This window comes from Micromys minutus, assembly GCF_963924665.1.
Source record: "Micromys minutus genome assembly, chromosome: 2".
Classification (NCBI taxonomy): Eukaryota; Metazoa; Chordata; class Mammalia; order Rodentia; family Muridae; genus Micromys; species Micromys minutus.
Window position 1 is genome coordinate 18627856 of NC_137971.1, and position 16369 is coordinate 18644224.

The window sequence follows — 16369 nt, forward strand, 5'->3', positions numbered from 1 at the left end:
ATTCCCCCAATAGCTGGGCAGGAGAGAATAGGGTGGGACTTCTGCTAGAGGGGGGAGAGGTGGTGTGGTGTGGGTGTGTTTTTGGAGAGTTTGAGTGGGAGCCGTGATGAAGGGGTCTGTAGAGCAGCTTGACCATAGGAAGGAAAAAAGAGTTTTTAAGAGTTCAACTGAGGGCTAGAGCAATGGCTCAGTGGTTAAGAGCACTGACTACTCTTCCAGAGGTCATGAGTTCAATTCCCAGCAACCACATAGTGGCTCACAACCATCTGTAATGGGATCTGATGCCCTCTTCTGGTGTGTCTGAAGACACCAAGTGTACTCGTAACATAAAAGAATAAATAAATCTTTAGAAGAAAAAAAAAAGAGTTCAACTGAACAACAAAAGCCCTAATTGCAAGTTTAGTTGGGAGCATGACTGGGAGGTAGCCAGATTAGCTTAGGGATTAATGTAACTCAACCAACACCCTAGATAATTGAGGTAAAACTATAAAATAAAAATCTTGGTCTCTCTGTGTGCTTATTGGAACTAGCTAAGATAAAGAAATACAACTGCTGAATTAATTTATTAATTACACTTATATTAAAAATTATTTTACAAAAGGGAAGAGAAGGAAAAAGGAGGGAGAAAGAGAGAAACAGAAGAGGGGAGAAAGGAACAACAAAGAAAGAAAAAGTACTGGCAGAATGGCCCAGGGTACTTACCACCAAGCATGACCACCCGAATGTGGCCCTCAAACACACAACTGTGGAGAGAGAGAGCATCAACTCCCACATGGGAATGTTGGCATACATGATCTCTACTGCCTACTATACATGATAAATACATGTGGGAAGAAAAGTGTTTTAAGGCCATCTTTCCGGTTTCCACTTGAAAGCCCTAGCCTGTAGGAGCCACAAAGCACCCTTTCCCTGCTATCCAGTCCACTGGCTCCTTTCTTCCTAAGCACACCTCTCTTCTCTGTGTGACTGATGAAACTGTTACCACCTCACAGGAAACAAGGAAACAAAACAGCCAGTGAGTGACTAGAACTTTACTATCTGAAGTCCTTCACAATGTGAGTCCCATTTCCATAGTGACAGATGCTCTGATCAACTGGATAGAATCCTGTCACAAGAGTAAGACAGGCAGTAAAGGGAAGAGATTCCTCTTTAAACTTGCAAAGTTCTATTTCAACTCAGCCTCAAAGAAGATAGGGGTTTGTTTGTTTGAAACAAGGTTTCTTTATGTCCTGGAACTCAATCTACACCTAGTCTTGAACTCACAAAGATCCTCCTGCTTCTGCCTCTGGGATTAAAGTGCATACCACCACCACTGTGGGCATATTAAGTGGTTTTGATTGTTGATTCTGATGTAAGAAAGCCCCAGAACTCATTATTCTCTATCAAGGGAGTCATTAATGATTAAAACTGCTTATAAAACACAAGATCCCTCACCAAGCAAATGTCTCTTTACCAAGAGACCATTACAGAAAACCGTAACTGATCAAAATGCATAGTGAAGCACAGTCCCAACTGATCAATCTGCTACACAAAATGCTTACACCCAAGGCTCAGAGATCATTGTGGAAGGGAGAGCAAAAGATGTAAAGACCCAGAGGAACAAGGAACGTGCTGTGAGATTGTCTTCTAAAACTGTCAGAAGCTACACCCATGAAATCTCACCAACATGACTACCTAAATATGAGCTAAACAAGACCACTTGTTTAGACTGACGTGAGAGGGGGAAACATGAGACCTCAATCCTAGACAAAGAACTACAGGTAACTAGGAATGCTGAAAGTAGGAGAAATAGCCTTTCCTAGAGAAGAGCACACCAACCAGTTATCCAATACCAAATGGACAGCTCTGAAAACATATTAAAAATAACATCATCCAAACTGAGTATTATTTATTTATGTACTTAGAAACACACACACAAATAATTAAAGACAAAGAGGTTGTGAATTTCAAAGAGATCAAAGAGGGGTGGTATACATGGGAGGGTTTGTTTGGAGGGAGAAAAGGAAGAAATGAAAATTTTCAAAAAACTAAATATTAAAAAAAAAAATCACTAAATGTATGGAGTGTTAATAACATTATGTCAGGCACTAGGCTGTGTTTTGTATGAATCCTGTATTATCTTAAAAATCACTCTACTAAATAATAACTATTTCTATCTCTACTTTTACAGAGAGGATATTGAACATACACTAGGTGAGTCACTGATTTATCTATGGGTCACACAAATAAAAAGCCATGAGGCCAGTACTGTGACCCCAGCACTTAGGAGCCTAAGACCAGAAGATCACAAGTTTAAGGCCAGCTTGGGCTACATATCACAACTGTACCATAACAAGAGCCACTGAGTAGATAGAATTCAGACTCAAGCCTTGGACCCTTAGGCTCTGTACCCCAGAAACACCAGCAGAGGAAGCCAGGAGACAGCTGTGGCTCTGTGCTACTTATACTAGGAAAGAAAGGACATTACAGAGCACTGAGCAGGGAATATGTAAAGAGGCTCCTAGAGTCAAGAAGGGGTTTGACCTAGGATTTCAGGTTAGGAAATAGACTGTAAAGCAATAATTATCATAGAAGATGTTCTTAAACACTACAGTATCATTAAGTTCCCTGAAGTCATATAAAATCAAGTATGTACTCACAGCTGCTTCAAAGGGGGAAAGGGTGTATGGTCCAAACTCATCAGAGTCTCAACTAAATCATAATACAAACAAGGGATGTGTGAATCGACTCTATTTAAATTTGCCCAGGATGGGTCCTTTTCTTTTCCTTCCTTCCCTGTGGTGTTGTGAATTGAATCCCTGGCCTTGCATCTGCTAAGTAAGTATTCTAACAGTGAGCAACATCCCCAGGATAGGACCTCTATTGTGATATGCTCAGACAAGTCCCAAGATGCTACAGCATGAAGCTAGGTGAGGGCAATTCCATGCCAGTCCTGCAGGGAGTTAGAACACACATTTTACTCTCACCCTCAGCCCAACCAAATTCTCTTTACCAAACCTTGCATAAGGTTTAGCTGACATGAGCTAATTTGTATCTAAAGGCAGACATGGTGGCACACTATAGACTCAGGTACTTGGGAGGTTGAAACAGATGGATCACTGGAAGATACTGTGTTTAGAATTCATTTGGGCAACATGACAAGGCCTTCCTGGTCACTTAAAAAGAAAAGAGGGAATAAAGACATGACTCAGTGGTTAAGAGCACTTGCTGCTCTTGTAGAAATGGAATTCAGTACCTAGTACCCGCATGAGAAGACTCACGATCATCTATAACTTCAGCTCCAGAGGATCCATCCTTCATTGGCACCTGCATACATGAGCTCATACACACATGTAGACACAAACACACATCAATTTTTAAATTGAGAGACAGACAGAGAACAAGCATGCTGGGCATGGTGGTGCATGCCTTTAATCCCAGCACTCGGGAGGCAGTCAGATGTCCGTGAATTCTAGGCCAGCCTAGTCTATACAGTGAGCTCCAGGACAGCCAGGGTTACACAGAGAAACCCTGTCTCAAAATCCCTCCCAAAAAGAAGAAAAGGGGAGGGGAAAGGAAGAAAAGAAACTGTGTAACTAAATCTTGGTCCAGAAGTCACTGAGAATGAGCAGTAAAAGCACCTAGGTTTATAACCAGCTTGTCTGAATACACGAGGCACCTGTGAGATTCCTGGGATTGTATATAAAACCCATCTGTGTCCTGAGAATAGCTTTTATCAGATGAACTGTAAGCCTGTTCCTACCATCCAACCCCAAAAAGCTGAGTATCTCAGATTCAAACAGGTCCTCCCTGGACCTTCTGTTCCACTAACAACAGAACTCAGGGACCAGGCAAACCTATAGCAAAGAACTAAGGCTCCCCAGAATTGGGTCACTGACCTTTGTACGGGGTACAATGTTGAGTTCCAGTTTTTGGTCCACCAGGCTAGCCCCTGCCTCTGAGAGATAGCCCTGGTTGAGAACAAGGCAATCTCGGCCAAAGCAGCAGGGGCAGCACAGCTTCTGCAGCCACTTGGTCCACTTAGGGTTAAGGTGCCCGTATGGCTCTTCATTCTTGGGTTTGAAGACAGCAACGATCCTCTACATAGACAAAACAGAGAGAGGGAAGGGAAGACGATTTACAAGTCTGGGAGTTGCTCAGTAGTAGATCACATGAGGCTCTTGATTCAATGAAGAAAGTTGACAACTACAGCCAATGATACCAAGACTCCCCCGCCTTGCTTCAGGCCTTTGCTTTCCCCATCTTTCTTCTCTGATGTGCTTCAATGTAAATGGGTTGTAGGAAACAAATGTATGTTTCTAGGAGAAAGACCAGAAGAAACCTTGGGCGATGAGAAGTGCTCAACAGGTTTTTTCTGTGTAGCTTTAGCAGTCCTAGAACTTGCCCTGTAGACCAGGCTGACCTCAAACTAAGATCCATCCACCTGCCTCTGCCTCCCAAGAGTTGAGAGACACTAAGAGGGTGGGGGATTGTCTAAGAAAGACAATTTAATAACAAAGCAACCAAAGAAGAAACAAAAATCCCAGCAGGAAAAACAATGTGTTACATGGTTACAACTGGGGCTCTCCTAAAACAGTCTGATAGGCAAAGTTCAGCAAAAGGGAACACACAAGTCATTTTCTCTAACCTTCAACTTAATCTGTCTTCCTGGTTTTGTTTGTCCAGAAACGAATCTTACTGTTTATCCCTGGCTGGTTTAGAACTCAACAGTGTATACTCTGACCTCAAACTCAGACCCACCTCCTCTACCTCCTGAGTACTGGGATTAAAGGTGTGTTCCACAACACCTAAACTCTGAAGGTTTTCTTCTGCAGAACCTTAGGCCCTCCGGACTTGCATTTAGCTCCTTCCTCCCCTCCCCAAACTGCTAATTCAAAGGAAGAAAAGCAGACTTGCTAACCAGGTGAGTCATCTCATGACTCTTTCTTCCCTTACCTAATGCACGGCCAAGCCAAGGATGCCTGGGTCATAAAGCATGTTTTTGGGGTTTGTTTTTTGTTTTGTATCACTTCCTGGGTTAGGGTAGGTCACAGTAGACAACTTATACCCATATGCCTCCATTAAGTGAGTACTAGTGAACTGACTTATCCCATTACTAATAATGAATTAAATCTTGAGGTCAGAGCCTTCAAAAACTTCTTGTAAGGATTTGGAAAAACAATAAAACCCCATAAATCTTTCTCTCTCTTTCTAAAAAAAGAGAATACATTTATTTAAGGTCAAATTTATTGGTTAAGGTAAAATATAAATGATATTATTTAAATCTTTGTAATTACTTTTTTATTTAAATACATGGTCTCACTATGTAGCCCTGTTTAACTTGTTAGATAGACCAAGCTAGCTGAATTCACACAAACTGGCCTGCCTCTGCCTCCCCAGTGCTGGGATTAAAGGTGTATGCCACCACACCCTGCCACAGAATTGTTTTCCTATCCAAAGTGGCTAGTAAGAAGCCTTGACACGAAGCAGCTTCTGTGTTCATCTGGAACCCAGTCTCGAAAACCAGAGAAGCTGCCACAGGCCACGGAAACAGGTTCAACAGTGCAGCATGTGGCCTCCAATGAAAGGGGAACGAAGACATTCCAGATTCCAGTGAGGGCTGGAAAGTACTGGGGAATAAATTAAATTCTCAGAACTTGAAGGCCAACTGCAGACAAGTGTCATTTGTGTACTGACCTCCCAGGCTTCTCAACTTCCTCTCACCATGAGGAAAGCACTAATTGGCTCTTCAAAGGAATAAAATAATATGGCTAATCTCAGTAACAGAGGCATCATTGGAGAATACCGTCTAGATAAATAATTGAGGGGATTAAAGGGGAGGGAGGAGGGAGAACTAGAAGGGCATTCTGTGGAGAGACACACACACACCTCTTAGGACTAAGAACAAACCTCAGCAAGACTCAGCTCTGCTAAAACTTGATGAGGACCTAGCCTGTGGAAGCATGTGGTAGCTTTCCTTAACACAAGCAGCTTCTGCCCTAATTGTCAAAGTCATGGTGACTGCACACAGTGAACTGTGTTGCTGACTAACCAAAATACTCTCCCCTCCATAGAAGACGAACTCTAAAACATCGCTGGAAAGGAACACCATGACCAAGGCAACTCTTATAAAGGCAACTATTTCACTGGGGCTGGCTGACAGTTTCCAGGTTTAATCCATTATCATCATGGTGGGAAGCTTGGCCGAATGCAGGCAGACATGGTGCTGGAGGAACCAAGAGGCAGCCAGGAGAGTAATTCTATACTGGGCAGAGCCTGAGCCTTCAAAACCCACCTACACTTTCTTCCAACAAGGCCACACCTCCTAATAGTGCCACTCCCAAAGGCCAAACATTTAAACACAAGAATCTATGGGGCCTAATCATTCAAACCACTACACCATGCAAATTAAAAAAAAAAAAAACCTACCAGTACTCAGTTAGGAAAGAAAATGACTTCAACACTTCATTCTCTCTTCCTAGATCTTGTTACACACAGGAGAATCTGTATGGATGTGATTTTAAAAGCATTTTTTCTTAAGCTCCACTTTCTAGCTCCCTATTTAATGTAGAATAATAAACAGATATCTTAGAAGTAGCAGTCCATAAATAAAAACAGAACTGTACCAGGAACTAGGAGACTTCTCACTAGCTAGTGTCAGAACCCACAATCAATTACTGGGATCCAAGTTTCCTATCACTACAAACAGTGACCAACCTAAGGGTATGACAAAGAGATCCTGAAATGGTCAAGTGTCATACGTTTGCAGCCCAGCTGCCCACTGCAAAGACTGAAGATCTGCTGGAGTCCGGGGACAAGGCCAGTCTCGGAGGAAACAATTCTGAGACTCCCATCTTAATAAACAAAACAATGCAAAGCCTGTAATGCAACAGGAAGTTCACAAACAAGGCCAGCCTAGGCAACACAGCAAGACTCTGGTCTCAAAAAAAAAAAAAAAAAGAATAAATTAATTTTTTCCCAAGAACTCAAAACTTGAGTTTAAATAAATCACTCACACATAGTGATATATCCAGAGTGAGTTGTGGCTTAAAATTTGGCTTTTTTTGTTTTGTTTTTTGTTTTTAAGTTTAGGAGCTAGCCAGAGTGCTCAGCGGGTTAAAAAGTACTTGCCATCAAGTCTGATGACCTGAATTCAATCCTCAGAACCTATATAGTTTGAAGCAGAAAACTGACATCACAAGTTGCCTTCTGACCTCCAACCTCATTCTGTGCATATGTGTACAAAAATTCAAAATAAATTGGTTGGTATACACAAATGTGGAAGATTCTCAAACTTCTTCCAAGATTTCCTCAAGAAATCTTAACATAGGCATGGTAGAACAGAACTAGCATTCTCTTAAAATTGTTAAAAATTAATAAGATCCCCCCCCCCCCCCAGAGGGGAATCACTCTTTTTAATGGTGTGATCCCTGGAAGATCAACCACACTCCACGTTAGGCCAGATTAGACTAAAATAATTTAAAAGAAAACTCCAAGGGAGGTCAAGGTACTGAGGGTGAACCTAGGAGGAATAGGGGTGTGTGGGTATGATCCAAATATATGAAATTCTCTAAGAATTTTTTTTTAAATTCTGGGGCTAGAGAGATGGCTCAGTAGTTAAGAACACTTGTTATTCTTGCAAAGGACCCAGGTTCACTTTCCAGCACCCACAAGGTAATTTATAATCATCTGTAACAGCAGTTCCAGAGGCTCTGACACCTCTGACATCCTCAGACCACTGCAGAATATACCACACATATATTCAGGCAAAACATTCATATGCATAAAATCAATAAAAACAAGAATCCCCAAAGCCTTCATTTGTGGGTAAAAACTATACCTGCTGTATTTGAAATTAAAGCTGAAATGAAAAAAAAAACTATTCATTTAATAAAAATAAACACTACATATTAACATAACCAACAGTTTATGAAAATAACCATTTCAAAATAGTATCTGAGTTAACAGAAGAGAACTGCGTCCTCATATCTTCCTGGGTAGTCAAGGTTTCGGTATCTCACATCATGATCTCCAGTCTCTGTCCTACACACAAAGGGAAATGACTGAGAGCAGGCAAATAAACCCTTACACATATGAAACCACTCATCCCTGAGCCCTCAAAAGACATTTTCAGTGATCCCTGGGCCATAGTCTAAGAACTACCATGATCTACAAACTACTTTACTCATAACTTGGGCGTGGGTTAGCTCCCTGTACCAGATGGCAGACAAAGCTTAAAAATCTCACAACCTACATCCATACAGCATTCATTGTATCATTAAAGTGCTTGCTCCTTAAGATCTGGTGATGGTTCTTAACCAAGTGAAAGGATGAGGGAATTCTTCTGGAAGAGTGTGAGAAGTCGAGGAAGTCATCCTTTGCTGCTTTTCAAATAGTGAATATGTTTCTTCTATCTGTACATGCAAACAAGAAAACCTTTTTAAACGTTTAGAGGCCCATATGAAACAAATAAATAAACAGATTTTAAGAACAGCATAGGCTGGACATGGTGGTGCACACCTTTAATTCCAGCACTTGGAAGGCAGAGGGTGTCAACCACTGTGAATTCCAAGCCAGCCAGGTCTACATAGTGAATCCCTATCTTTTAAAAACAAAAAAACAAAGACCTTTAATCTCAGCACTCATAGCACTCACAAGGCAGAGGCAGATGGATCTGAGTAAAGGCCAGCCTGGTCTACAAATTTCCAAGTCTGGAGGCTATGCAGGTAAGAACTTCTATTTACCGCTCCCCCCCCCCCAAATTAAATAAACAATAAAATGGTCAATTATTTAAGGTTGAAAATCATTGATATGATATAAAGTTACTAGTATATGTAGACAGATATCTCTGCAGACACTGTACTTGGTAATTTTATGCAAAGAACAAGTTGAAGTCCTTAGTGAATTGTTATTCTCAGTGGTTACAAGAATATCCTCTTGAAATTATACTACTACTGCCTTACACAACACCATGTACCCAAAAGAGCCTAATGCAGAGGTCAGTAGGCACACAACTGTACCAAAGAACAAGATAAGCAGTCATAAAGAAGCATGCCTATAATAAAGGACTCAGGAGATACAGGCAGGAGGATCAAGAGTACAAACTCTTTTTTTTTTTTTTTTTTTTTTTTTTTTGGCTAAACAGCTAGACCTAAGCGACCCTGTTTTAAAAGGGAAACAAAAATAAAGGGCAAAATGAAAAACCATTGAATAGGTATTTGCTAAGTCAGGAATTACCTACCAGGGGCTTTCCAGTGTGGTATTTAACCACATACCTACCCCCCCCAACACACTTTACTATGTAGCCCTGGCTGACCTGGAATGCACTCTGTAAATCATGCTGACCTTAAATTCACAGAGCCCCACCTGCCTCTGCCTCTTGAGGGCTGCGGTTATAGGCTTGCACCACCCTGCCTGGCATTATCTTCTTAAAGCTACTTATATCCCATGTTCTGCAATTCCTGAGAATAGGAACATCATCAAAGAGTAAATGCTAAGAAAATACGACTGTAGTCCAGTCACCAAGTGATCTGAAGCCAGAAACGTGTAGTTGAGGAGAGGTAATATGAGACACATCACCATGACAACCGCTAATCTAGCATTTTCCATTTTACTGTTCCAAGTCCTTACTTAATCATCCTGTGGCAGAAATTACCATAAACTGGGGAGCAGAGTCAAGGCTGTCATAGTTGAGTCTTCCAGGATGAGCTGGAGCACTTGCTGCTCTTGTAGAGGGCCTAAGCAATTTCCAGCACTAACATCAGGTGGCTCTCAACTACCCGGAGCCAGGGGATCCAACACTAACTTCTGATCTCCAAGGGCACCCACATACAAGTGGCATAAGAACCTGCAGACACACTCATAAATAAAAAAAATTAAAACTAATATAGGCTGGGGATGGTACTGCATACCTTTAATCCTAGCCATAACTAGGTAGGCGAACTGTGAGTTTAAAGCCAGCCTTGTCTACATAGTGAGCTCGAAACCAGCCAGGGCTACATAGAGACCGTGTTTCAAAATACAAAAAAATTAATCTTAAGAAAAAGTTCAGACTGTTCCAAAAGTAGTTATTGTACACATTACTGGTTCCTCCTTGCCTGACAAGATGTCTAATTTATTCTGTAGAGAAGATAAAAGCTGCAGTTCCCAAACACTAACCACTACAACTATGTTCTAAACAATAAGATGGAGGCAGAAAAATCTGTTGCAACTTCTAGGAAGGGCCAGAAAGGGTGGGGACACATTCTCTCCCTCCCTCCTTCTGATGGACAAACAAGTAAGCTTGAGTAGCCATTAGCAGAGGAAGAATAAGCCACACTAAAAGGACAGGTGCATCTGCAATTAAAGTGAAAAGCCAGGCTGGTTCTGAGAAGCCTACACACTTTCTTTACATTTGAGATAAATAAACCCGTTCCACCTTTGGTGATTATGATTTAAAAATACCTGTCACACAGAGGCAAGTCCAATGCTAACCGACACTAGAGCTGAAAAGAGAAACTGAGTTCACAAGGCTGACTGCTTCTGAAACAAAGTACTGAGGTGAGGAACAGGACCTTGGAGCCAGGATGCCTTCCTAGGGGACCGACCTTGCTCAAATCAGTTACCCTGCACCCAGTGTCACCTGTGAAGATGTAGCAACCTCCAAGGTGGTTATGAGAAACACGTGTTAATACTCATAAAGCAAACAGTTCTGGCATAAAGTAAGCACAATTTAAACATTAATTAAATATAAATACATTTGGTGCAGATTCTAAGGTGACACATACCAAACTGTTTCTATAGGCCAGTCTAGCCCTCCACAAGCAGCATTCAGGAAGTGGTGCTCTGTCCTAAACCACACTTTCAGTGGGAGCAGGGGAAGTCAGTCATATTAATACGATTTTTTTAAATTTGTGTGTAGATTTTACCTCTAACAGAGAACAGTGGCCAGAAAATTAGAGCCTAAGATCTTAAACACCACCAAAATAAAAGCAACAGTCTCAAAACCCAGGACCTACGGTCTGTCCTCCAGGATGGACAGAGGTAACAGAAGTGACAGATCACATTACCCCATTTATCAGAGCACCACATCATTTCCCAGATGACCTGACATACTTCTAAATGAGAAAAAAAAAAAACAAAAAAAACAAAAACAAAACTCTTCTTCCTGTGGCTATCAAAAGATCCAGCCAACATGCTACACTTTACCCACTCACCTCCCACCCCCCCCCCCATTCTTACTTAAATCCCCTTCTGTTCTGGAATAAAAAAGAAAAGTCTTGCTGATTTGGTTTGTTGTGCCAGAGCTGAATCGGGAATCTTGTGTATATTCCCTAAGTTTTTTCCCCAATCCAGTTTATACAAACACAGCTGACAGGATTGTTTGGTCCTGGTAATCTCAAGGGCAACTCTGGGTGAATAATTCAATGAACTCTATCAAGAGCTATAAGTCACAATCCATCCTGGCCACTTAAGCTCAACTGCATGCAACCCATCTAAAAAGCACGCATGGGGCTGGGGAAATGACTCAGAGGCTGCTGCTTTTCTAGAAGACCCAGGGCTCAATTCTCAGCACCTACATGACAGGCTCACAACCATCTGTAACTCCAATTCCAGAGGATCCAACCATCCTCTGTGCACAGACACATAAAGACAAAATATCAAGACACATAAGATTTTTAAAATAAAAAATAAGATAAGCAAAGAGTCCACACAGCACTTTGGAGGTTCAGGCAGGAGGAATGTAAGTTGGAGATCAGCCTGGGCTACATAGTGAAATGAGATGGTACCTCTAGGTAGCCCAGGCTGTCCTAGGTCTCATTCTGTAGATTAGGCTGGCCTCCAGTTCACAAAGATCCTCCAGCTTCTTTGTCTCCTGAGTGCTGGGATTAAAGGCTCGGACCACACTTGGCTAATTTTTAAGGTTTTTTTTTTTTTCTTTAATTCACACACACTCACACACAAATCGGAAAAACCTGCTCCCAGTGGTGGCACATGGTTATAATCTCAACACTGGGAAGGCACGGGCAGGCTGATCAAGGCCTGCCTGGTCTACAGAGTGAATTCCAGAGACAACCAGAGCTACAAAGTGTGAATGTGGGTGGGTGGGTGGGTGGGTGGGTGGGGTTAATATATATTTGCAAGGGAATTTTGATACAATTTTAACTAAACCCGTAATTTTAATACATATAATAAAAGTACATTTTTTTAAATGAACCATTCTGGCACATCTGAAAACATCAACAAGAGCTCACATATCTTGACCTACTAATCCTCTATTAGCTCTGGTTTAATCTGTGTCCAAAGTTTTACATTTTTATGAAGGTCTAAAAAGGATAAAGATCACTTCTTAGCCGCCCTGGTCACCTCATGCCCCACATTATCCTGCTTCCATACCCCCAGTTCAAAAGCAGGGGACAAAATTAAGATCAGCAAAACTGCCTTAGCTAAGTAAACTGCTAATATAGAACTGAGGGGAAAAAAATTAAAGGGCAGGAGCCAGTTTCATGTTTTTAAAGCTCCACGTTCTGAACTGAGGAACCATAAGCAACGAGGTGAACCTTTTCCCAGAAGTGAGCAGTAATCAGGACAGATGACACTGACGAGTCCACCCACGCTGTCACCAATGACTTAATAAGAAACCTGGGATCCCTACAAAGAACCCCACAACACAGAAGCTGAAATTAAATCCTCAGATCCCATGATGGGTCGGCACACGGCTTTAGGCCAAACTAAGATAAATAAATAAAAGGTGAAAGTGAATAGGCCTAAAGCCCCGAATCTGGAGGCAATGACTGGATACTTGTGCCAGTAGTTGGAAGCTAAGGGACCGATGAAAAAGCAGCGCGCGGGGGGGAGGGGTAACATCTGAAATGTAAATGCAGAGAATACCCAATAATTAATTATATGCCATGAAAAAAAAAGTTAAAAAGAAAGAAAAGAAAAGCAGCATGGGTCAGGACTTTTCTGCCCCATATCTGGTCAATTTCCTCTTTTCACTTTCCGCTCACGCCTCCCCCTGCAAAAGAGTTCTGATTGATTTCTTCATCCCGCGAGGTTTCTCCATCTCTAGTCCCCAGAAGCATCCCCAATCTCCCTGGGGGGCTGGCGCTGAAGTTTCTTTTTTTTTTTTTTTTTTTTTACCGGGGCGCCACCCCCACTGCGCCCGCACCCCCGCGCTCACCCCCTGAGAGTCCTTGACGAAGTAGCTTCCACTGGAGCCCTGATAGATGCGCTCGGGATAGATGCTGCACTCGATGGCAACCTCGGCCTGCCGCACCACCACCTCGAACTCGGGGTCCTCCGGGAAGTCGTTCCGCTCGCGCTGGGTCTGAACCGCGTGCACCGCCACAGCTGCCTGGGCGGCCAGGGCCTGGGCCTGCGCCGCCACCGTGTGGGTCTGGCCCTGCGCCGCCGCGCCCCGGGCCCGGTCCAGCAGGGGCTGCCGCTCCCGGTCGTGGCCGGGCGAGCACGGCGGGGACGGGCCGGAGCCGGCCGCCGCCACGCGGACCGCGCCCCCCGGTACCTGCGGAAAGTGAGCTCCCGAGACCGACGGGAAGGTGTACTCCGGGGGTTGGGCCCGCTCAGGGGACACTAGCGGGCTCGTCTCGTCCATCCCTCAGGCCGCCGGCTTGGGGACCCGGCGCGCTCCACACCAGCGAGCTCGCGGCCGTGACCAATCCGCGGCACTCCCCCACCTCCCTCTTGGCCAACCAGAGCGCGGTGCCTCCGTGGCTCCGCCCCTAGCCTGTCCTGTTTACTTGGCGACGCGTAGGCACGGCCCATCACGCTCGGATAGTGGCCAATCAGAACCTGCGCCTACGCAATCACGGCCTCCTTGGCTTTCGCGTCACCTTCTGTGAAGACTGCGCATGCTCTATGAGATAAACCCGGGTCAGGTACGCCCTCAACCATTAACCCGCTCCAGCTTCCAATTGGTTTTCCTAATAGCCGCTTCCTTACTAACTTATTAATTGTCTGGCTACCCCTGAGCTGGCCATAAAACTGCAAAATGTCATTTTTGTGTCACTAAGCACCAGCTATGGACAGAATTGAAACGACAACAATGAGATACGTCACCTGTGCAATCTCAGTAAGTTAAAAAAATCCCAGTACTCAGCTGGGCGGATGTCTTTAAACCTTGCACTTGGGAGTCAGAGGCAGGTGGATCTCTTTGAGTTTGAGGACAGAGTGGTCTACAGAGCGAGTTTCAGGACGGCCAAGGCTACATAGAGAAACCCTGTCTCGAAAAACCAAAAATAAAAATAAATCAATAAACAAATAATAAAAATGTCAGTCTTCGTGCAGTTTACATGGTGTGTGAGCAAATGACTCGATGCTTTATGCTGATCTGATCATTGAGCAAAGCTTTGGTCCCTTGAAAATAAATTACTCCATGACTTTATTCATCTCAGTGTTTAGACACAGTTGGTCCTCATTTTCATTAATGATGGAAAGAAGAAAAATATGGCTTTGTCCTCGCTCTGTATAAACACCACCTGGAGACAGTCAGAGATATAAAGCTAACAATATTAGCTGAAAGTTCACATTAGTTCATAGACTTTTAGAATGGGTAGGAAAGGGAGAAAAGGCTGTCTACAGAGTCTGTACTAAGAGCCAGGTGCTAAAGGAAGTAGCTGAATCACGAAGAGGGAAAGAAACGACATACCTACCATGCACTTTAGACATTATCAAAGAGAAAGAGGAAGAAGGCTGTTTAGGACAACATGCTTGGCTGAGAAGAAGCAGAGCTAAACACCAAAGGCCTAGTGAGCCAGCAGAGGGGATGTGACATCTGGGAGCTTTGGAGGAATCAGTTCCCAGCGCTCATATCAGGTGGATCAAAAAAACCTATAACTCTTGTTCTAGGGAATCTGACACTCTCCTTTTAGCCTCTTCAGATATCTTCACACACAGAGACACAGAGAGACAGGGAGACAGACATATTCAGAAGGACAGAGAGATAATAATTAATCATAGGAGCTGGAGCGATGGCTCAGTGGTAAAAGTATAGCATTCACATGACAGTTGTGCAGGTAGCTCAGGCTCCAGGGAATTTGACGCCCTCACACAGGCATACTTACGGGCAAAACACCAATGCATATAAGACATATTTTTTAAACCTTAAAAAATAATTAATTTTAATAAAATTAAAGTGTAAAATGTAATACATGGGCTTGAAGATCAGAGACATTTGAGGTTAAGCTCTGGTCTATAAATGATTAGCATTTTTAAAAGAGGTTGACTTCTAAAAATTTTGAAAGTTCCTCATCTATAAAATGACCGTAATCACCATTACCTAAACTCAGGCACCAAAAGCCCTCCACAGACATCGACAGCCCTTTCATAACCACTGAGATCATGGCTAATGATATTTTTGTTTTTCTTCTCAGAACCACCAGCAGGTAGAAGAGTTTTCACAGGAGATGACCAATCACATAATCACCTTAATGTTTTACATTTAGTTTTTGAATGTATGCATGTACACATGTGTCACATGTGTGTCCATGTGTGGAGGTCACACTTTCTATTAGGTGAGTTCTAGGGATCAAACTCAGGGTTGTCAGGCTTGGTGACAAGTGCCAACCTGGTGACCCATCTCACTAGTCCCCGATAGCCTATTTTCTTGAGTCAAATTATTGTTCAACTTCATAGAAGTATTTAATCAAAAGAGCTATTGTTTGGTTGTATGTATGAGAATGTCTTCAACTTCCTTTTTTCCAGTGAACCCTTTCAGGGCTGAGAGGCTATCTTAGTGAGAGTGTTTGCTTACCATATAGAAGACCCTGTGTTCACCTCCAATACAGCAAAAAATAAATAAACTATCCTGGCTAAAGATCTATAAAGAGTTCTGCTGGCCTTTCAGTCATAGTAAAGTAGCTACATAGTGATGTTTACATAACTAGTGGTTTTTTGTTTTTGTTTTTTAAAAGAAGTATTTATTTCATGTATGTAAGTACACTGTAACTGTCTTCAGACACACCAGAAGAGGGCATCAGATCCCATTACAGATGGTTGTGAGCCACCATGTGGTTGCTGGGAATTGAACTCAGGACCTCTGGAAGAGCAGTCAGTGTTCTTAACCGATGAGCCATCGCTTCAGACCCTACATAACTGATGTAGTGATGTCTACTTTGTGGGTTCTCAGAACCATGGAAATGGTGTTTGATATCATTCATCTCATTTAGCTAATGGATTTTAAATTATGGGCAAGGAAAGATCCAAGATTCTAAGTTCTCCCCGGAATTCTGAGTTTTCCCCTCAAACTTTATTTCTGTTTCTACCACTTTGATCTAGGTTTCCCTTTTAGGTAAGCATGTATCCTAACACACATGGAGAGCACTTAGCCAGTGCTAAGTTGCACTGGGCATTGTTTTAACTTTCTTACATGGATTAGTTTCATTAACTGCCA

At 42.8% G+C, this 16369-nt stretch overlaps 1 protein-coding gene across 1 annotated transcript in view; it reads right to left on the reverse strand.

Moving 5' to 3' along the window:
* PI4K2A (phosphatidylinositol 4-kinase type 2 alpha) overlaps positions 1-13592 on the reverse strand; it is a 29174-nt gene extending 15582 nt beyond the window's left edge. Inside the window, exons 1-2 of the mRNA XM_080911299.1 lie at positions 13142-13592; positions 3879-4079 (exon numbers count right to left, since the gene is read on the reverse strand). Coding sequence (XP_080767425.1) covers positions 3879-4079; positions 13142-13573 — 633 coding nt within the window. The 5' untranslated portion in view covers positions 13574-13592. The remainder of the gene's footprint in view (positions 1-3878; positions 4080-13141) is intronic.
* Between the last annotated feature and the right edge of the window lie 2777 nt (positions 13593-16369).